The sequence below is a fragment of the Strix aluco genome, chromosome 2 (genome assembly GCF_031877795.1).
Source record: "Strix aluco isolate bStrAlu1 chromosome 2, bStrAlu1.hap1, whole genome shotgun sequence".
NCBI lineage: Eukaryota > Metazoa > Chordata > Aves > Strigiformes > Strigidae > Strix > Strix aluco.
Genome location: NC_133932.1, coordinates 41,014,379 through 41,037,340, shown reverse-complemented (window position 1 = coordinate 41,037,340; position 22,962 = coordinate 41,014,379). Strand labels below are relative to the sequence as shown.

At 47.7% G+C, this 22,962-nt stretch overlaps 1 protein-coding gene across 5 annotated transcripts in view; it reads right to left on the bottom strand.

Moving 5' to 3' along the window:
- Positions 1 to 22,463, bottom strand: part of DIPK2B (divergent protein kinase domain 2B) — a 29,399-nt gene extending 6,936 nt beyond the window's left edge. For 2 of the 5 annotated variants that reach the window (XR_012621918.1, XR_012621916.1), the window contains exons 1-6: positions 22,093 to 22,463; positions 16,859 to 17,123; positions 10,117 to 10,290; positions 8,078 to 8,366; positions 6,354 to 6,904; positions 5,702 to 5,845 (exon numbers count right to left, since the gene is read on the bottom strand). Coding sequence is in view for 1 of the 5 variants with exons in the window: in XM_074814486.1 (XP_074670587.1) it covers positions 6,564 to 6,904; positions 8,078 to 8,366; positions 10,117 to 10,290; positions 16,859 to 17,123; positions 22,093 to 22,316 (1,293 nt within the window). In the remaining 4 variants the exon portion in view is untranslated. Of the gene's footprint in view, positions 1 to 930; positions 1,016 to 5,701; positions 5,846 to 5,951; positions 6,905 to 8,077; positions 8,367 to 10,116; positions 10,291 to 16,858; positions 17,124 to 22,092 lie in introns of those variants that run through there. The other 3 variants (XR_012621919.1, XR_012621917.1, XM_074814486.1) reach the window with 3 other exon arrangements.
- Positions 22,464 to 22,962: the final 499 nt, after the last annotated feature.

Here is a 22,962-nt window from a genome sequence, read left to right as displayed (position 1 = left end):
AGCAGTAACTGAACTGTACACAAATCCCTGCTTTGTTTTGCTAGTAGAAACAGTGCAAATGTATAAGGGCACTTTCTTTTCCCTATCTCCAGCTTGAGGTGCTGGGGAAAACTGTGAGTAAATGTTTACAGCTGCTCCAGCCAGAGCAGAGTGAAAACCCAAAGGTGATCTTCTCTCTTGCTCTTTCTGTACCAAGAATACAAACAGAGGGAGGTTTTCATCCCTGTGAAGTCTCCAATTATTTCTAGTGTCTTGATTATTTTTTCAGAGCAAGAAAAAAACCACTATTTTAAGGCATCACTAGAGGAATGAATTTGACAAGCTTTTATCCAAATGAATGTTTAAATTTTGAAAGGAAAAAAAGAATCCAGCATGACTGACAAGGTCCTTTTAAAACACATAATACGTTGAACCTTACATGACACTTCCGTGGGTGTTAGTCTAAAATGCTATCTTTACATGCAATGCAGCATATGAACCGTGTAAGGCAAGAGTTGTAGCTGTATGCATCCTTGCTGAGTAGTACTATAGGACTGTAAAACCTGACAAACTTGTTCTCTTAAAGCTCCATGTCCCCAGGGAAGAGGCTGGTGTATTCTTGTTCTTCAAACACCTGGAAAGTTTGCTTTAGAATAACTATTGCCATATATACTCTGTGTGGCAAGGAATAGAACTCGGTCTTAAAAAAACACTAATCCCAGGCAGTTGATCCCTAAAGTGAGGGGCTCAGGCTTGGAGAGGGCTACAGGAGGAGCTGGCAGAGGTGAAGGAGGTACAGCACCGGCTCTCACTGGAGCTCACCATCCATTTCCTGCTGAGGAAACTACTCTTTTCTCTTGAAGGCTAGGAGAGGGATGGGGATTGTGTAGCCAGCCCCACCCCAGCCTGCTGGTAGAGAGAGGTAAGAAACTCAATGGTGGGATTTTGATGGCCCTTAGGGCAGGAGCAAGGAGTGCTGGCAGCAGTGGGGGCTGCTTTATAGTGCAGGTAGCATCCTTCACCTCCAACTGGAGACCTGTGGAAAAAAGGGACACTTCCTCTTATTGCTCCAGAAGAGCAAAAACGTAAAATGCTGCAAGTAAAACTATGACAGAAACACAGGGTTTCTTTTTAAAATGAGAAAATTAGCTTATTGCTGCTGCCCCTTTCCTTCTGATGGTCTATGCACAGACTGGTAACCCTGCCATTTTATTCTCTGGATTCAGCCACCAGTCATCACTAACCTCTCCTCTTTTAGGAGGTCTTGCCTCCGTGCAAGAGAGATGTGTGGGCCACAGCTTTAAGGGCTGACAGCTCATCACACATGACAGAGATAACTGAGGCAAAGGGGTCTGGCCACCTCCAGCCCTTGTACAGGGAAGGATGTCTGGCAGCCTCGGGTGCAGCTTCCTGCCCAGTACAGCGCCATGTGCAGCCATGTTTCTCTTGCTTCAAGTGTCCCAATGGTGGAGACCTTACAGCTCCGCTATCCATTTCCACGCTAGTCCAACTACAGTCCAGCTAGCCCACTGCCACATAAGCTCTCACGCAGAACAGCTTATTCTTATCCTTTAATTGTTTGGGGTTTTTTTAAATTGCTTGAAGATCTTTATCAGGTGTCCCTCCCTAGATTTCCATCTGTTTTTTCTTCTCTCTTCACTTTTTTCTGGACCTCTGGATCATCCTCACACTTCCTTGGGTATTGGTTGCCCAAGTCTTTCTTGAGGAGCAGTGCTAAAAACCCACCAACACCCTCTGGCTGAGACCATCCCTGTGTGAAGGACAGCAGGTGAGTCTGACCGCTTTTTCTAATCCAGAAGGGAGAAATTTGTGCATGCCTCCCCCACCCCCCAATGGCCTTGCCACGAGTAGCTATTTTCATTTAATTTCCCTTTCCCTGAAATTCATGTTTGTTTGTTTTTAATTTCAGGATGGCCACTAAGCTCCTTTCAGCACTGAATTAGAGAAACAGAGGATACAGTAGCAGCTAGACCCAACTATTAATCAAATTAATGTGTCTTGGTGAACCAATTCAGAATACCGTGGTGCTGGCTCTTGTGATTTCGTAACATCTCATGACATTCAATATTTTTGTTAAAGCTCTGCTTTCCAGATTCATGTGATAATGGAACAAGCTGAGGTTTCACTTAGGAAGAATTAGCAATAAAGTATCTAGAGCACCTGGCTGTAGAGAGTAATTGGCAAATGGGACCCAAGTGCATCCTAAAGTCTCAGAAAACCAGAAGGCAAATAAAAAGCACCTGCAAACAACTGTTGTTGGCCGAGCTTGCTGGAAAGACATTTGCATGAAATGTGCTCATCTGGCTGCTCCTGTGGACAGGAGCTGTTGAGTGCTGATCCTAAGTTCTCCAAAATGCCTCAATGTTTTCTGCGTAGCCCCTGGTGGGAAGCTGGGAGCCGGGGTGATGCAAAGTGGGGCAAGAAATTATCACCCACAAAACCTATGGAGCGGGAAACCTGGACCTCCAACGCCTCAGGACTGGTTGTAATGGAAGTGCCCCCAGTTAGAAGGTTTTGGGGTGATCTGTGTATTACCAGACACTTCAAATAGCTGTGTGGGTTTTCCCAGCAATACACAGCATGCCCCTTTCCCTTTGGACATGCAGCGTCCCTGCCAAGGGTGCTGGTCGGGATGTGCCGGGAGGTGTCAGAACAGCCCAGGCTCAAGCGGCACAGAAGTGCCTGCGACGTTTGGGAGCACGTGGCCACTTCAGAGGCTCTGTCTCGGTGCCATTCCCCCCGAGCATCAGCCACGTCTCAGTAAGAGTGTGACTGAATGAAGACAAGGGTACAAATAGGCACCGGGTGCATTGCTTATGGAAGGGAACCAGTTTTTACCAGTTTTCCACTTTCTGTGATGAGGACCTGTTTCAGCCAACGTTGCCAGGATGCTCTCTGTTTGGTGGGAAGAGTGCATGAAAAATACAATTTAATGCCACCACTGGCTGCCGTTCCTTCCCAAGGGGTTGTGTGGGGCAGGGGCAGCGGTGTGAGCGCATAGACACCAGGCACTGACTGAAGGTGAGACACAGAGGAGCAGTGAAACTGGGACTGTCATTTGCTATGGGCTGCCCACACGCAGCCCCCATCACCTGAGAAAGAAGCAGTGTTAAAATACACTGCTAGACAAAATATGGCAGAAAATACAGTTTTACAAACCTCTTGACATGAAAACTTTAAAAATATGCGGGATATGGGGCAGTAAGAGAGACACCAAATAAACAGCTGGACATAAAGACAGCTGCAAACTACCCACGAATAAAGGAAGTGCTGAGGCTGACTGTGAGGCTGGTGCAAGACTTCTGTCATTCTTGTCGTGCTGCGGAAACGGTTTAAGTTGTTACCAGGAACAGTTTGCAAAGGCTCACACAAAGCTACCATCAGAAATAACTTGAACACAGAGAGGAAAAAATTGCTCGAGAGTTCTTTTGGGAAGGATTAGGTTTAAAATAATTGCCATTTATAAATTAATTTCACATCCTTTTGGAGCTTGGCCTACTAGCATTTCAAGGCTTGACTGGAGCTGGCAGACAGGGTGGGCACCGATTCCAGGGCCTGACTGCCAAGAAAAAGGAAAATATTAAGAGAAAAATTTGGCAATGAAAAAAAAGGCCAGGAAAATATAGGGAAATGAGATTTAGTTTAGGAAAATGATTGTTCTCTGAGCCATGGACTGATTTTATGGCTGGCATATTAGTCATAGTCTTACATGAGTCTGGCCTTTGTAATCGATGTCTGAAGAGAAACTAGTGGTGAACACAGCTCCCAATGCTTTAATAATTTTTAAACCCATGATTCTGTTATTTTTAATCATGGGTTTTTTTAAATTTAAATTCATATCAAAGTCTACTGAAAGCAGTGGGGAGACTCCTCTCAGCTTTAACAACTTCGAATCAAGCTGTGTAAAAATAGATGCCACGTGCCTCAAGACTTCTGCTGCAGTCTCATCGACTGAGTCCAGCAGCAAAGTAAGACCATGACTCTTCTGTTTCTTACACTCAGTATTTTAGGATCACAAGTGATGGGGGCCCAGCTGAAGCCCCTGTGACACCTCTCAGTCCTTTTGCCCAGTGCTGGATTAGACCTGAGGGATCTGGGCTTGCTCCTGCTGTTCTCTCAGGTGCTGAGCACATGCATCACCTCTGCATTTCCCTGGGCCTGTCTGATAGCAGAGAAATGCTCTGCTGCCCAGGAGACATTTTGCACAGAGCCGTCCAGTACTTTCCAAAAGGAAAATGTGCATGGTGAAGTGAAAAATGCCCAGGACACACGGGAGAGTGAACCCAGTGTGGAGCCCTGTTGCAAGGGCTGCTCCTCCTTTCGATGCAAGTCAAGCCATTACTAAACTAGAGAGCACTGAATCAGAGGCCAGCCTGAGTCACAGAGCAACTGCAAAGACATCTCCGCAGACCCATGGCTTGCAAATCACCTCTGCTGGGGCACGGGCAGACCAGGCCAGTTCTTTATCTTAGCACTTTTGGGGCATTTTGTGGTGTGAATTTTTAGTTATGACTGCATAAAGAAGGCTGCCCTCCAGCACTGAGAGGATGCTGGCAGCTCGCAGCCCAGAGTGAGCAGCACCTCACCACTGACCCTAGTGAGAGTGGTGGTGAAGCGGGGACCCAGGTATTGGAGATGCAGACAGATTCAAGAAAAACTGTTGGAAACAGATTGTTAGACAGCCTTATGGATCTCAGTAAAGGACATGTTTTTCTTACTGGAAGAGAGCCATGATGTAGAAATAGACTGAAATCAAGAAAGAGGGCTGCAGCCGTAGCTTAGGCTGTATATTTAAACATTTTTGCTGTCGGACCATCTGGGCCTGGAGCTAAATTTACCTACAAATTATTTTCGATGTTTCAACTTCTTGAGAGGTGAAAGGTGCACTTGATACTTTATGCCAGGAGGAAAGGCAAAATAATGTCCTGGGTCAGATTTTCCCAGTGTCAGACCTGTGTGTTTTTGGATTCCTAATTTGTCTGTAATACCTGCCTTGAACCCCAGGCTGGGTGCTCTGCGTGCACAGAGCCCCTCCACAGCCAACACAAAATCTTGACTTGCGTTTCTGCTCCCGGTAACTTTGTGCAACAATTAGCAATGCAAATGCCCTCATATCGTTTTCTGCATTTATGCTGTTACTGATTTCTTTTTCGAACCATGGCAGGAGGAAGACTGTTTCCATGATGAAAATACTTATGGGGGATCCAGAAAATCTAGTTTCTGACTCAGCTCAGTCAAACTTGCTTGGTGACTCCTGCGCACCTGGAACCCAGGAGAAAGCCCCAAACCCATGTGAGGTCTGACAGTCCCCTAGACATCAGGGAAGGTTTGGTGTGAGCCTTTAACACCACACAGGGAGCACATGGGATGGGGACTGACAGATGCTGGGTGAGAAAGCTCTGTTTCACAACTCTGTCACTTTTGCAACCTTCCCTCACAAAATGAGGCACCTGCATCTAGCTCTGGGTTGGCCACTGCTGTGAAAAACAAGTCCACCACCTCAAATTCTAGGTGCCTGAGTCACTCCTTTGGGGACTGGCTTACTGATTCCTCTTTTGAAAGTCAAATGGATGAGGAGGGCTATACCTCTTGCTGGTCAGTACTTGGACCTCCCCAGCTTTTGGGGAGTGCTCCATCACCTACACTGGAGTACTACATGTTCAGCAAGTCTCATCAGGCTCAGGGTAAACTAATCTCTCACCTTCTGCCTGTGTTGTTTCTCGTCTCCAGGTAATTTTCCCATTTGAATGGTTTTGTGCAAATGGTTCCTCCAGTTTTCTTTAGAGAGAAAAATGTGAAAGCATCTGCTGGACAATCACATCCCAGAATTGTTTTTCTTCCTGATCTTAAAACAAAAACTTTTATTAGTCTCCAATTACCACCAGTCAACTTGGGAAAGACTGAAAGTAATTCTGTCTGGGATTAGGGAAATTAAGTCTCAAGAGACATGGGACGTTTCAGCTTTTTAATGCTGTTGATTGTGTCTTTCTGTTCTGTATGCCATAAAAGTAATAAAATTTAAATATTTTATAAAAACAATCTGTGACGGGTGATGGTACAGAACTGATCCAGTGGTTCAGTTTATCTGTGATTTTTAGCGCATTAAAAATCCCCACAGGGAAAGTCTTAAATGTTTCCATTCGTCCCATGTTATGTATATATCATCTCAATCAGAAAGACTTTCTTGGTAATAAAGCTCCTCTATTTAGCTAGTTCTGAGTATGCTGCCTTCAGAGGGTTTCTTTTTGACAAATGGCATGGAAAACTCTTCCAAGGCCAAAATATGTGAATGAGATTTATTAATCCTGTAGTCCCTGTCACTCACACTAATGCTAATAATCCATAAGTCTTACATCATGTCTAACATCCCACATAACAGATGCATCTCTGGGAGATGAACAATAAATCCCATGCGCAGTCAGCTTCCTCCTACTCCACCTTGATGAGGAAGCCCCAGATTCGGTGCGGCTCCTTCCAGCTACCCTGGTTCCTTCTTACTTCCTGCACTGGCAGGGGGCTGACACTGCCCCAGTCCTTCCCAGGGGACTCCTCCTCCGAAGCTGTCAATATTTGTCACTGTATTTGCAGTCAGGGTAGCGGTAGGCAAAACGGGAATCACAAGACCGCAGAGGTTTCAGGAGCTCTGCCAGCTTTGCAACAGCTTCATTGAGACTCTGGTCATCAGCGAGGCCGTCGGCACAGTGCTGCAGGAAGCTGTCTATTTTCTCCTGCACGGGTTGCAGGAATTTCCCCTTCAGGAGCTTAGGCAAAAGCTCTTGACACACCATGACGAGGCTGTGCTTCTCTCTGATGGAGTTACAGGACACAAATGCAGACTGGCAGTCCACAGTCAAACAGCTAAATATATCTTTATACTCCTGTTGGCCATCAATCAGCTGGCTCCCTATTTGAGACAATTAAACCAGTTACAAATATGGTAGTGAAATCTTGGATAATCACATATGTCTGTACCTCTGTATTAACATGGGGTTTGTTACTATCTAAAGGATACGGCTACCTTTCACTGCAAAGTACTCTGTGCTGTAGCTGTATATGGGCCATTTTTCTCACTCCTGAAATATGTATATTTTTCTGAATGACAGAGCTCTGCAGAATCGCCTGACAGAGGAATTGGAAAGGAGTCTGTCAAGTCAAACTGATGCAGAAGAACCAAGAACTGGAGTACTAACCTAAAACGTGGAGTTCCTACAAAAATTACCACAAATAGACAAACCCATAATTTTTCCATGTTACCCAAAATCATTAAATTGCATCAACATCTCATCTAGCTGGAGTCAAGTTAACAGTAATAGCTGTTGGGACAAGAAAAAGAAACCCAGTGGAAAATTCTCTGACAGCTGCTTCTGAATGTTTGAGATCTGCTCAGCTGAATGTGAGAGCTGAGCAAAGGCCTTTTGAAAATTTGAACATTCGAAATGAAATTGTTAAATTATTGGAGGAATAGTCTTTGACTAGCTCTACTTCCAGGAATAGACCAATGTAACCTGTGAAAAGTGAATAGTAAGCCTTGATTTCAAGTAAAAATGACAAAAGGGGGATTTTGTTGTTATAATAATAATAATAATTATTATTATTATTAGTTAATGTGATAAATGCACCTAAAAAGAGTCTGAATTGATCCAATACTTAAAACAAATGATGTTATGGATTTTCTACTTGCAAATATTGACATATGCATGACAAATGTTTTAAAAGAGGTGATTTGGGAAGACTTCAAATGCGAGCATTCAGCACCATGCACGCTGAATGCTATCAGCCACAGAGGGGGCCAGGCAGGACATAAGTGCCCACAGTCCATCACCAAACCACTGACTGCACAAACAAAATGCCTGACACCTTCCCAACTCAGAGCCAGGATGGCAGGAGCTGCTGATGCTTTTGCTGTTGGTAAATCTCTCTGTGAACTTTTTATTATTTAATTTAGCAAGCGATGTTTGGTTGATTGATTAAAAAAAAAATCAGCAGCAGAGCCAAGCGTAGCAGGTGAAAGATTTGTTTCCCCTGCCTCGCTAAACCCTCCTGTAACAGATGCGCAGCCACAGAGCCTGCTGAGTACCTTCCTCCTTGTCGATGATCCCCAGCGTGCTGGCATCCCGGATGAACAGATGCCCGTTGCTAAACACGCCGAAGGTGCCAGCATCCACGTGGGTGAAGTAGAAGAAATAGTTGAGGTCGTTGGTGCCCATGGAGCGGAGGACAGCCAGGAGCTGGAGGGCCAGGTCGGCGGCCACCTCAGGGACTGCGCTGTAGAAGTCGCGCAGGGGCCGGGTGCTGGCACTGACCACCAGCCGCCCGCAGGAGCCCAGGTACCGCGGGAAGGGCCATCCCTCCACGTCGGGGAAGATCTGCCGGGGAGAGCGGGAACAGGGGGATTGTCCCTGCCCTGCGGCTGCTGCGCTCTGCCCGTGGACCCACCTCCCTCCCGGAGGACTTTCAAGTGTCCTGGCTGGCTTCAAGCATCTGTGTTTGTGTTGTGTTTTTCTTTCTAAAGCAGCCCGCAACACATCCTCACTCCACTCTACCCCAGCAGCCGGGGAAGGCACTGCTCCATCCTGGAGTAGCTATGCTGCTTTTTTTTTTTTTTCCCCCTTTTTTTAATTAAGGAAGAATAATCTGATATTTCAAGACTTATTCTGTGAAAGTCCAAGATAATAATAGATTTCAAATTCATGAAAATTTTAGCCACAGAAGAGCTAATTTTAGGTGTCTTTATGAAGCCTTTGATGGGTCCCTCGTGACCACTAGCATAGTTGAAGTCACGGCTTGGAGGTGAGGTGGGGCTAAAGGAGTTTTTGCTAATTTGTAAGAACTGTCTGGCCATTTTGTAAGAGACTTTGCAGTCTCAAGGACAGAAGTGTTGGGTGTTTACTACAGTGGGGACACCTGGGCTGGGCTCCCTGCATCACTGCAGCTCCTGCTAGCAACGCAGTTATCCCAGGGGGAAACCAAACTGCATGACTGCTGAGCTGTGCCAACAAGAAGCTTTCTGCTATTTACATTATAACTTGTCTCCCCAGAACCCCAGACCCTGCCAGGGCAGGGTTATGAACTCATCCAGTTTCATGCTTAAGGTTGCTTCTCCCTTCTGTTCTGAAGGGATTTTGGACACCCACATAAAATCAAGCCATTTCTCTTCAGCATTCTTTTCTCTCCTCTTTAAGCTGCATTCCCATATCTTTACAGTGCTGAGAGCCACAGCCTCGTGCCCCAGCAAGCGTGGCTGGGGTGGCTGAATGACCCCCGGCAGACTCCCAGAGCATGAGCACCATTCCCCCTCCCTGGGACCAGGCAGAGCCCTTGTGTGCTGCTGAGGGCAGCAGTGGCCTGGGGCAGGAGATAGATGCTGCCCCTGTCTCTCTCCTTTGTGGAATCTCAAAGAGTTGAAAGAAACAGCAATGAGGTGGTAGGGATGGGTGAGGATACTCCCTCAGAAACACATGTAAGGAAAGAGAGGAGCCACATGCCAGGCATGACAGCAGGGGACCAGGGGAGGGGCATGAGGCCTCCCAGCTCTCTGCCTTCAAACTTGGACTCAGTTGTATTTGGGAATCCACCAAACACCTCTGCAAAGCTGCACTTTGCTATGGAGCTAGTTACCAGTGGCATGCAAATGGAAAATCCAGTGCTGGCACATGGAGCCTGGGAAATCAGTGCTCCCCAAGACCATGTTCTACCTCAATGTTGTGTCTTGGTCCGCCCATGCTAAAGCATTCTCTTTCTCTTTTATAAACAGGCTGTGATTTTAAGTAATATATTAGCAATGCAGACCCAGCACTGAAGTATTGGGGATGTGTAAACCCCTGGCTTTCACAGTGCGCTAGTGCAATAACCTGTCTGGGTTCTGATTTATTTATGGGGCTGGGCATCTGTATCTCTCCACGACTCCACAAGCTGACTCAAGGAGCACCGCAGGAGTCTGCCTGGCCTCAGCTATCCAACCCCATAGACAAAACACGCTTTATGAAGGTCAGGGATCTTGCCAAAGGCTAGGGCTAGGATGCCTCTGCAGCTGGGGGCTGGCGCACATCTCATCAGAGGCTTCGTTTGCAAGGGGTTGCAGGGTGGCGTTTCAAGCCAGAGCAAGGTGGTACATACCTGTAACAAGATGGGGTGTGAATTCACTGATAGGGTGTACAACAGGCGCAGTTTGTCCCGGTCGGTGAGGTGGTCCATGTAGATGCTGCCAGCATCTGGTACCTCAGCATAGCGCCGCACTATCCTGTCCAGGAGACGCTGAGACGGGCAGCGCAGCATTGGGCTAGACAGGCCCTGGTGAGAGGGGAAAACACAACAAAGATGTTTATTTTCCAGTCTGAGATGTCACAATGTGCTTGGCCCAGGCCAGGGTACGGGCACCTCTGTGATCTGTCCACTGTGCCTCTGCCCCCTGCGGCACAGCTGATGGTGGGTATGGGCACATGGGGGGATCTCTACAGCAAACCCCTCCTGGGAAAAAACCCTGTGGCATCCAAAAATGCCTGTTCAAAGCTCAGGTTTCCAAAATGACACCCAGTCTTCGCGGCACAGCCACAGAGGCTGAAAACCCCATTTCCCCCCAATTGTGCGGCACCACATTGCTCTGTGTCAGTGGGCCTCCTCTCATCACCCGGGTTTCCAGCCCTGGCATCACGGCTCGGTGTTGGAGGCCTCCCTGTCGTTAAGCCAGTGAGTCACTTCCCTCGTTAAATAATGTCTTCGAATCGCTTCATTATTTACTTAACCTGTGAGCAGCTTTCTTGGAAATACTATTTGCTGAGGTCAGTAAACATGCTTTGAAAGTATAAATAAACACTGTATGTGGGTACAAGCACAGGATATATTCTCTCTCTGATAAACTTGTGCATTAACTATCAAAACCAAATTTGAATAGCCTGTGCATATTTTTTGTAAATACCAGCAACAAATAAAGAACTGTTGAGCTAATGGAGTCAACCATCGCTGTATTTCATCTTTCAGATTTGGAGGTTTGGCTTGTAAAATTACACAAGTAATCTATGGCCGGAATAAATGTCATAGAAATTTATACCTTCGTAGTCAAAAAAGACCTTTTTTTTCAAGACAGTCTTCCTTAACAACCAAGGAGAGTGGATACGGAGAGTTGCCCATAGTGGCACAGAAATGCTGCCCTGCCTTGCCTCTGTTGGGGAAGGCAATCAGATTTTTGCTAAGCCTTTTTCTTCCAAATGATCCCAGTAGCCAAATTTACTCTTTTGGGTTTTCTTTATGATTTGACAGCTGGGAGAGGTGCTTCAGAGGAAAGGGCACTGGAGCTCACATTGCTCCCTGCCATTCTTCACGCTGCGAGCAAAGATTTGACTCAGGATCTCCCCAAGTCATTTGGTAACTCTGAGGTAGGTCTCTCTCAGCCCTTCCTGTGCGAGCTGTTCATTTGGCATAAGACACTTAATTACCCAGCCACAACAAAGAAATGAAGAAACAAGGAAAGGAGGAGTGTGCCACTCTCCCGGTTGGAGGTAGAAAGGGGGGACTGGATCTCCCATGTTCCCTCCTCTGTCTCCTTGCTGGCCTCAGTGAGGTCCCAACCACTCCCTCCTTGGCCATCAGTTGCACGAAACAAGCCCTGAATGCCAATAGCTGGTCAAAACTACCTGAGAAATTCAACCCCAAATGGAATGTTGTTTTGCAACAACCAAAAAACAATTTTTTCTCCCAGAAGAATAAAACATTTGTCAAAAATAATTCTCCCCAGTTCTAGTTACAAATCTTCATACGCTGCTTTCCACCGCTGTAGCCTTATCAAGGAAATATTGTTTCAACTAGTTATCTAAAACCATAGAAGGAGCCGGGGGAAGGAATGGTTACGGATTTCTGTCTTGCAGCACTTGCAGGCACGTTGTGGCTGACTCTGTCACTTTCCCTTTGGAGGAGAAGTGAGAAAAAATGAGCAGAACAGAACTGTGTTAAGTAAGAGAAAAACGGTGGAGAAAGTCTCTTGCAGCTCAGTGTGTATGCAAATATTTGCAGCCAAAGTTAGAAAGCCTTGCTGCCTCCAGGAGTTCACAACGCAAAAGCTGAGACCCTTAAGAGTATACAGTAGGAACAGAAATCACAGTGGCAGAGAATGCATGAAAGTTGTAATTAGAATTTTTTCCAAGGTCAGAGCTCATCCTCTTAACACAGATGCGGTAATGCGCTGTATGTGGTGATCATGGCTGCTCCTTTCCTGAGGAACCGTTTCAGGCATATCAGTGGTGGGGCAGGACCAGAGGAGCAGGGCTCGGTGTTGCCACATTTGTATCAGCCATTGGTGCAACTTTCTATGATTTAGTGAAGCCCCGATTCACCAAAATTGGACAGTGGGACCTTTTGATTTTGGCAGAGCTAGTCAGCAGCATAAAGTTCAGCACCTGCTTGAGTGTTTCAGTGGAGTGGGGCCTCCCCTTCCACCAGACTGATGGAATATCCCCACAGCAGAAGAGGAGCCAGAGTTGTAAAACTGACAGACAAAAATTGTTGATGGAAGAAAAATTTGAAGAACACACACTCGAAACACTGAAGATACTGAGTTATCTAAGAATATCTTAAGTCCTTTGCAGCATCTTATCACCCCAGAGAATAAGACCTGACAGACAGCCTGATGCATTGTTTGTGATTGATATGGAAAGCTTCTTATTTACTTTGATTAAACACCCACTGATAATGAGTAGTTCTTTGAAAGCTTACCTGTACTCAGCTGTGATTTTTTTCCCCTTACTGCACAGTATGCGATGCATTTTAAAACTCCCATGTATGCATATGTATGAGAATCTAGTGCAGACACACCCAGAATTCACTCTGACGTAAAGACAACCTTTGGAAGACAACTCCTCCTCACTCTGCTTTCTCTTCAGCAGTCCAAGGAGGGTTGGCACAGATCAGGAGCACAGCTGCCTCCTGCCCCATGTGCCACCGCCTGGGTGCAGCTTCAACAAACAACCAGGTTTAGGGTGGGCTCCAGGAGGAAACACTTGAATGTAGTTGTCAAAGCACCTGCAGCTCATGCCCATTCATTCACCCCCAAAAGGAAGAAACTAAGGACGCCCTGCGAACCTACGAGCTCATCCCCACTGCCAGCAGGTTTACCGAAGCACGTCTCTGACGATGAGGTACCAGGTCAAAGAGGCGGCAGGTCTGGGAGGTGGCTCTGGGAGCCCTGTAATGCCCATCCTTCCCAAGGACAGACCAGCTGCCAGATCACTGAGCTGCTGCCCACGTGCTGCATGTGAAGCGATGTGTACTGGACTCAGAAGACAACCAGCACATCTGCTGAGGGTAGGTGGAGGTGCTGGTCAGTATTTTCAAACAGTATGTCCTAGAGAGAGGGGCTGAAAATGGCTGGCTTTTCTCCTTGGTACTGCTTGCGTCTGTCTGTCTTCAGCTTTTTCCAGGCTGTGGCTGTAGGCAGGGCTGTAAATTTGCCCTGTGGGTGCTCTGTGTGGACTTTGTTGTTGTTGTTCCCCTCCAGCAGGAAGAGCACACAGCGCAGTTTGAGGTGATGAGCCCCTGGGAAAAGCAGCGGGTGACTGGGGCTACCACACAGGCCGAGCCCCAGCTAGATCCTGCTCGTCTCTGAGGCAGGGTGGGTTTTAACACTGAAGACATTGCTGTGTCAAGTGAAGATTTTCATTGTGGCGAATGAAATAATCTCTGTGGCAGCAGCTCGGCTGATGGTTGGGTCAGGCAGGGCAGGCAGCATAAAGTGAAAAAGCATTACTTCATGGTCTGTCATTTTGATTCAAACATGTTATGGTTTGTTGTAATTCTTTGCCCTGTAAGACAAAATTACCTGAGTCCCTTAGCTTTCCTTGGTCTGCTATATGGGAAAAACTACAGGGAGCAGAGTACAGACACCGCTGGGTGACTGCAGCTCTGTGAAACAGGGTGGGCATCATGTTAGGCATCAAGAGCAGTGTGCTGTCAACACCTCTGAAAAGAGAGAGGAGGGGGAAAAAAGCCAGAAGAGCAGTGCTGCTGCAGATAAGTATTTGCAGTGATGTATGGTACCCCCAGGAAAGCCCTCTCCAATGGCTTGTGCTGGGTTACCAACATGCATCTGCCCAGCAAACACCTCAGAGGGACAGCGACACTAGGCTGGGGTGCAGGCAGAGGAGCTCCTGCAGCTTTCGTCTCTGAGGAGGGCAGGTGGGGAGGGCAGAGGAGAAGGGGATCCCTGGCTCTGCAGGACTGGACAGCTTGAGGGCGTCACCCTGTAACCTGTGGTGGCTCACACAAAGGGGCTAGGGGGGTTCTCACGTACAAACTCACACACGCTGTATGACTGAAATGTTGTTGCCGCAGGCTGTTTTTTTCAATTCAGACCACTGTGAGACCAGCAGCCATTTTGCAGATCACGTGCTGGATCTTAAATAGTGATTGCTGCTGAAATTTGGAGTGGGCGGTGGGCCCCAGGGCATCTGGATTGCTGTGGTCCTCTGTGTATTCATGCCTATATGGTGTTAGAAGGGATTTAAATCCTGGTTTAGGTTTTTCTGCTTGATTTACAGAACCAAAGAACCATGACACCATGAATGGACCAATCCTAAGGCTGATGTGTGAACGTCTGGGCCTCCCTGCAGCCTCCTGTGCCCTCTCCAACTGAAAAACTGCAGGGGTTGCTGAAATGTCCCCAGGAGTTTGTCCTTGGGCACATCCCCCCAGGCTGGCCCCCGAACTCACTTCAGAGGCGCCCTGGGGCTGGGGTCAGCTCAGCTTCCCACTGCTGCATGGGGAAATTCAAGCGTCCGGGAGAAACTGGATAGGTGCAAGGCCAGGGTCCCCCAGACAGAGTCTCTGCGTGGTGCTGCGTGTGTGTGTGTGTGTGTGTGTGTGTGTGTGTGTGCGCGCATGCATATATGTGTGCATGTGTGTGTGCAACCCAGCCAGCTCAGCTGGGAGTTCAGTTTCAGAGAGGATGGGGTAAGGAAAACTGTATAGCACACCAAGAGCCTTTTAAGGAGAAGGATTTGGGCTCAGCTAGTGATTTAACTTTGCAGCAGATCTAAGATACCACAGAGCCACATTTCTCCAGTTACTTTTTCACTCAGCTCAGCAAATGGAAGTTTTAAGCTCTCAAATCCTTCCCTTTCACATAACACTGCTGTGGGGGTAGCACAGTTTTGCACAAACCCCTTGGACACTCCAGCAAGGCTGGAGGTCCTGGCACCCCAGCTTGCCCTTCTACAGCCCCTGCAGTGCTGCCTTGGAGCACAGTGGTGGCCTGCAGGTGCTTGGAAAGCTGCTGCCTGCGACCCTCGGGGAGGAGTCGTCCTCACCCGTGGCACACAAGCTCAGGTGAGGTCTGCTCTGAGTCAGTGATGCAAATTTGCCTCCTCTCCCTAGTGCCTATCCTGAGGTTACTAGACAAAGTACACTGTAGCTTTGCTCAAAAAAAAGGTTTCCCCCTCTGGCACATGTCATCCTGCATCTCACCCCCCTGGGAGGATGCTGGCTTCAGGGTGGCCTGCCATGCGGCACTGTCAATGATTCGGGTGAGTTCTTGGTGCAGCTCAGGCACTAGCCCCGATGCTGCTGCTGCTGCAACGTGCGGTCTTCCACTCTTCCCCCTCAGGCGTGCTGCTACATGGGATAACAGAAGCGGAAAAACTAAAGCAGCATAACTTTAGCACTCAGCGAAGCTGAGCAGATGCGGCAGCGTGCAGGCAGGAGGAAGCAGTTGCCTTTATAAAAAAAAAATAAATATAGAGTCCCTTTTTCACATTCACTTCTCTCTTGAAAGAGGGAGAAGTACTGGAATAATCCTTCTTTGCGTCTCAGGGTCTTGTTTAGAGTAAATTCAGTCTTCACCCTGGCCCCTGCCCCTTGGCAGTGGTTATCACAAAGCTTTGGTTTTTGGATGGGTGGGAGGATAGGTGTGTATTTGGGGAAGAGGCCTTTGCTCTCACATGCAAGCCCGCAGATGCAAAACACACTCGCCTGCCCCATGGCCGTCCCTGGCTGCCGGTGTCAACCCTCAGCGCAGGCAGCACTCAGACGCCGACTTTCCTCTGGAGACTGCCTGCTCTGCCCCTCCAGCCCTGCCTGCCTGTCTGTCTCCCAGCGCCACGGCTGCACGTCTACCTGGTGGCAGCCACCCCCCCTCCCTGGCCACCTGTCCTGGCTTTGCCTGTGACACCCCAAGACTGTGACAGAAAGGGCAGCATGCTTCTTTGTGCCTGAGATCATTTGCTATAGATGGCAGGTGGTTGAGGAATCAAGGCTCTGGCTCCGACTGCCCATGCCACTCAGTCTGCCAGCCACAAGCAGAGGGGTCCAAGCAAAATCACTTTCAAGACACAGGCTGCCCTTTTGGGTACAACTTTGTGACCAAAAAAAAAAAAAAAAAAAAAAGTAAGCACTGAGACATGATGGAAAACTGGAAAAAAACCTGGCAGAAATATCCCCACTCAAGCTGTTGCCATGTCTGTGTGCATGGCCCTATATTTTCCCTGCACAAGGAGCTGAGAGCCGGTGCCCGCCTTCCCGGGGCCGAGCCCCAGCCCTGGCCAGGCTGCGCCACTGCTGTTACCTATGGCTGGAGGAGAGTTGGCCCTGGGCCTCAGGTATTCTTCTTCCTGTTGGGGCCTCATTTTGCCTCTCCCTCATGGCAGGTGGGCTCGGATGGGGGGAAGATGGGGTTGACCCCTCTCCACCAACCAGGACAGGAGGGACAGGGCCGGCCATTGTCCAGACTCTCCCTCCACATGGCAAGTCACAGCCATGTCTCCTTCAGACCCTTTTTTCTCCCCCCAAAACCACATGTCAGCCGCCTGGGGCTCCCTCTCCCCGCATCCCCCCTCCCCCTGCTGGTGTGGGGCATGGGGGGCTGTGGGGCACAGACCTGGACCAGGTCAGGGGTGAGGCGCTTGGCCCGCAGCCACTTCTGGAAACGGTGTGTGCGGCGCAGGGCGCGCTCCAGGCTGCAGGTCTTTGTCTTCAGCAGGGAGGTGCAGATGCGCTTGTCGGCCCGGTCGTGCCGGTACTTGGAGGTCAGCCGGGTGATGTCGACCAGCCGCCAGCTCTTGGCATCGTCGGTGTAGTTGCCCGAGTAGCTGAGCAGGTAGCTGGGGGGCAGCTTTAAACGAGAAGAAAGCCAGGTGTCAAACCTGCCAAACCAAAACGAGAGCCCCACAGAGAGCGGGTTAACAAGCCACATGGACACCCCCACAGCACCAGTGCCGTCGCGGTTGCTCCACCGCACACCGGCCCCAGGGGCTTTCTGCCATCACGTCACAACTGCCGAGTGGCCACAGGCGGACGGCCCCAGGTGTCGGGGTGAGACAAGCAGGCCGAAGCCATCAGCCCGAAGAAACGTGCTTTGGAAAAAATGTCTGTCTTTGCCTCCCGCTTAAACCATCCCTTGCCATGAACAGTGCAGTGGGGCAGGGGGCAAAGCGCCCAGATGGGGTATTTTGGGCCATGTAGACAAAGGGAGGGAAGGGAGAGGGCTGCAGGGTTTCTGTTCACTGGGAATCCCTGGAGTTTTTAAATTCCTCAGTCCTGGAGAAAGGGGCCCAAAAAAAGGAGTACTTGACACTTTTAAGGGACCCTGCAGAACAAAACCTCCTGACAATAAATGTATTTGGGAATACCAGAATGACCTTTTGTTTTAAGGTGGTGGCCTTACTCACTACTGGGGTCAACAGGTCCCCCCAATGTCACTGGCTGTATTTTAGCAGCTGGGATGAGTGACCTCCCCAGGCAGTGGCAGAGTTTGGAGTGTGATGGGGGGACGCGTGCCCTGGGCGTGTGACACCACTGTAGCCATGGAGATCTTGCACTGATTTTCTCCCCCTACACAGGCACAGGAGGGGAGCATATGGGCTGGGTAATTAGGCTGTGACGATTTTTTTTTGTTTCAGCAGCCCCCTCAGCCCTGCCCACACACACGTCGCACATGCAGGAGCCGAGGAGCATGGTGCCTGTTTTGTAAGTATGTCTGTAACCTGCTCTTGAAAAGCAGATGAACTCTGACCTTTGGTTTGACCAACATCAAGCATTTGCTGCCTCTAAAACCTTCTAATGATACTCTTGCCCGAGTGTGTAAGAAAGCACGTCCTAATTTAATCTCACCATAAATTAAAGCTGATCTCTCAGAAGTGAAACAGGAGAGGCAAGAGGTTCCCTGCAGGATCAGGTAGCTGGAGTTAGATGAAAAGTCATTAACAAATCTGAAAGCTGAAGCTGAACTTTCTTTTCAACTTCCAGTTGGGAAATTGGCGCAAAGGAATTTTTGGGGGGATTAATTTTCTCTGATTTCAGGAAAATAACTGACTCAGCGACGCTAGCTGCCCTCCATGATCAGCAACCAACAGTTCTCCTCCCCATGACCCCTCTTGAAGGCAGCATCTCACTCCCCTTTCCTACCATGGACCCTTTGCAGTTCACCTCCGGGGCAAGCATGTGTGCTGGGTAGGGAAAGCCCACCTCCCCAAAATCCTGGTGCTTATCCTGCTTTGGCTTTCAGTTCTAGCCATGTGCCTCCTTCAAAAGATTTACCTCAGAGACGCAGGCTGACCAGAAGTGAAGGAGCCTGTCCCCTTGTGTGAGCAAGTCAGGGGGGTTCAGGCATTTTGGTTGTTTGGGTGTTTTGCCCAATATGAAATTGAAGCTTCCCTACAATTACAGCATCTGACATGAAAATAAATGCTTTGTTTGTTTGGGGAGTTTTTTGGGTCTGGTTTTGAGCTAGTACTAAAGAGGGAATAATTGCTACGCCTCGCTGTGATTTATTGTGCCTCACAACCCCTCCCAGGGTTAGTGTGGCATAGTGTGCCAGGCACGTACAGGGAAGAGATGGCTATGGGCTGGGTTTCTCTTTCTTTCTTTCTTTCTTTCTTTCTCTCTTTCTTTCTTTCTTTCTTTCTTTCTTTCTTTCTTTCTTTCTTTCTTTCTTTCTTTCTTTCTTTCTTTCTTTCTTTCTTTCTTTCTTTCTTTCTTTCTTTCTTTCTTTCTTTCTTTCTTTCTTTCTTTCTTTCTTTCTTTCTTTCTTATGTGCTTTGTGATTCAGCTCAAGCATGTGTGTTCAGAGGAGCTCACATCATGCAGATACCAGGAAAGCACCGCCTCCCACATGCAAGCGGCACATGGATGTGTGAAATCCAGGGCTGAGTGTTAGTTTGAGCGTGGAAGGAGTGATTTTCTCCACAGAGCTCCCAGGGGAGAGCCATGCGGGCCTGGGAACCCAGCATGGGCCACAGCAATTCGGTATTTGGCATCATTTCTGGGCAGCACTGCACTGGCCTGGCACACTTGCTAGATACTTTCAAGATACTTCATCAAGTTGAGCTCTAACAATAATTCACTCTTCTATGAAGCCTTTTAGTTAGGGACCTGAATGTGCTTTAGTTAAGACTTTCAGTAAGATCTGTGTGAATAACTGAGTCACAGATTACAGATTTTAGATCAACCCAGAACTAAACATTGAAGAAAATCAAACTTATTCTTTTTTTTCTTTTTCCTGGATGAAATGAAGTATTTTGTTTCAGCCAAAATAATTTTGCTTGCATTTGGAGTTTTACATTTTAAAAAAATTTAAGTCTTAAAACCAAACATAAAGAAATGCCATATAAAAACCCATGAAATTGAAGCGTTCTAGCTTTTTCAGACTTCCTTCCCGTCACTTTTGGCCAAAGCTCATCATCAGCATTGGCACAAATCTACAAATAGTTTTGGTCAGCTCAGTTTCACAGTGTTTTGAAAATCTAATAATTTACTTAAACTTTTGCTGCACTCTCCTCTCAGGACAGTTGGTAGGCAGGCTTTGATATTCTCATTTACAGATGGATAAAGTTGGGCAAAGATAAGGAAAGTAAAGAACATTAGAGCACAAGATGAGTCACCAGACGTTCTGGGAACAAAACCCACATCTTACTCGTTAGTTGAGTGTGAATGCATGTCACAGCTCCCGGAAATGATGGAGAATTAATGAAGCGCGTTCTAATGAGGATTAACACTGAGAAGCCCCAAGTGCCATCCACCTTTGTGAACATGTGAAAAGGTACACGGGGGTGGATCAAAGAGCGTAAGTGCCACTGAAATTTCCCCCGTTTAACCTTCCACTTGCCAAAATATCCTGGCTGTTCAAGAAATCAAGTAGGAGAACAAGTTTAACCCCTGCAAAGAAAAGCCTGAAGCTGACTGGCTGCTCAGGAGAACATTTTTAAAAGTTACCCTTACCAAAGCACTCAGAGCAGAACTATTATCACTTATATGAGTGCTGCACTGCTTGTGGGAAGTCGACTGTGGGGTCACAGGAGAGAAAAAAAGGTCTCCGGTTTAGGAAGCCCCTCTACCTTCTATGAGGCAGAAACATTGTGCTCCCACAGGGTTGCAGCTCTGCACTCCCAGATCTCACTCGGACCCTCTGCACACCTACACCCCTTTCCCGCTGTCCCCTGGAGGAAAGCCAGCATGGGGACCTCTTGCTTTTGCTCACGTAGCACCTCTTTCCCGTGCCCTGGTGCAGCATGCAGCTGGCCACCGGCCAGCCAGAGGCAGCAGTTGCTCACTGCAGAAGGCTACAGCTATTTTCGGCATGGCTGAAGGAAGCTACAAGGCCCCAAACCTCCCCAGCGGCTAAGCGGGAGTAACCGAAACGGTGCACTTGCGACAAGCTGCATGAATGGAAGCTGCTTTGTACCCGGCGGCAGGTCCCTAAAAAACCTGCACAGATGAATGGGAAAGGGGCTGCAGCAGGAGGTTGGGGCATGGCACAGGAGCCAGGTCCCATGCCGCCCTGCTGCAGAGAATAAAATGTAGGGGATCCCATACCCTGAATGCACCCCCATCCCCTGCAGACCCACACCAGCCTGTGTCAGTCCTGCTTTTTGGGACAGGAGCCTGCACTGGGCTGGGAGAAACCCAGCAGCTGGTCCTTCCTGGTGCCTCCACACCTTACTCACTGCATGCCTTGGTATGAGCCAGGGGAGACAGAAAGCCAACAGGGCAAAGTGTTGAGGGCTGGAACCCTCTGTGTGCCACAGCAAGGGATGCCCTGGCGTAGCAAAGCCACACACTGCCTTTTTCCAGCTGCAGTAAGGGAAGGATGAATGTTTGGTATTATAAGTCCATCCCAGAAAAACCATTATGGTTTTACTATGCTACATTTTATAGGATAGTTTAAGATAAAAATGGTGATTTGTCCAATATAATACTCCTTACATTATAGCATTAAAAATACAATTTTACTATAATCATTTCTTCTCCCCCAGGCTTTTATATCTATAAAAGAAAGTGCATATGGCTCTATAAATCATATCAGACCCAATAAACCCTTCTTCTGCCAAGCACTGCCTTTAACTTTCTCCTCAAATACACTGGCAACGTTTTGCCTGCTGTCGTCAGATACACTCTGCTTTTGAACCTAAAACTGATTGGATCAGTCTGACGACCACTTGGACAGCATATGTCTCATCAACTTTGAGGCAGATGCAATTTCTACCTCTTCTTTCAAGTTCTCACAGAAACCTTCCAAAAACATACTAATAATTTAGGCTCATCTATTTTCAAATGCGTAGGTAACCTGATGTGCAAAAGTCCTTGTGCCTCAGGCAGGTTTAGATCGTTTTTGATCTCTAGTTAATATGCATGTGAAATTCTGCACATTTGTGTTGTTGCACCTGGTACAAAATTATATAGAATGTTTATATGTTTGTAGTTAACATGGTCCATTGGGAGCACACAAAGCTAAACCCCCTTTGCCTTTACTCAGTTGCTCATAACAAAATATTTCCAGTACATCTAAAGAAGCTGATTTCTTCCTTCCCTCTTCCCTTCCCCCACCACTGCCTTGAATTGTTTTGGAGCCACTCTCTATGCAGAAAGTTGTGCCTTTTACTCCTGCTTTCAAATTATAATTCAGGGCTGAAGTCTGATAATGTTTGTGTGGCTTTAAAAGGAAAGAGACAAAGCAGCAGCTTATAGACATTAATTAAAATACTAGGCACTGTAATGGCAACCGGGTGCTAAGTTACTCTTTGCATTGTCGTTCATTAAAGTACTTGAAAATACTAACAGGCAACTGTCAAGTTACTATGCAGAATGCTTTAAAAATTACTGTGGTGAATTTCTGACCTTATTTCTTCTTTAAAGAATTTCTTGCAAATGGATGTCCCAATGCAGGCGTTGCATTTATCAAGTCCCAGGAAAGTCCGGCCAAAACTGTAGCTGGGTTTGATGTGGGGTGCAGACGGAGAAGCTGTTGCTGCTGTGGAAGGGTTACAGCTCAGAGCCAAAACCAGGAGCAGCATCAACAAATCTGCAACTCTGGAGCAAAGGCAACATATCCAGCGCCCCATCTACAGTAGCGGAGAGGTCTGCCTTTTGCAAGTTACCCCTCTCTATGCTTTCAGTCTCTTTTTGATGACCTCAGCCTGCAGTGGTGAGCCCCGAAACACAGCAAGATACACTGGGTGCGGGAGACCCTGCCACAGTCCCCATCCTGCCAGCTGGTCACTGGCTCTATCGGCTTGAGGTTTGGGTGGGAAAGATATGATGTGGGGTGGGGAGAAGGAAATACATGGAGGATGCAGATAACTTGGGTTGCCATGGTTACCTTTCCTTTACTTGGTGCAGCTGCTTCGGCCCCTGCTGACCCTCCCATCAGCCGACTTGGAAAACAACATGAAGAAATGCTCATCTGCACTTTGTGCAGACAAATGAAGGATATCCTGTTGCTGGAGCAAAGGGCATATGCGGGACACTTAGTAAAAATTGATTTGGAAGGAATAATAGTGTGACAGGAACGCACATTTTACCAGAAGCCAGACCATTAGCATTGCTTTATTCCTGGAGATTTGCGATGGCATATTGCTTGACTTCTCAGATGCTTTCTTGGCTCAGTTTCCCCTTCTCACAGGAACGCTGAAAAGACTGTCAGGTGGAATCATCGCTGTTTTGTTTCTTGAAAATAGTGTTGTTTAGAAGCAATTGCACCACAGTGTT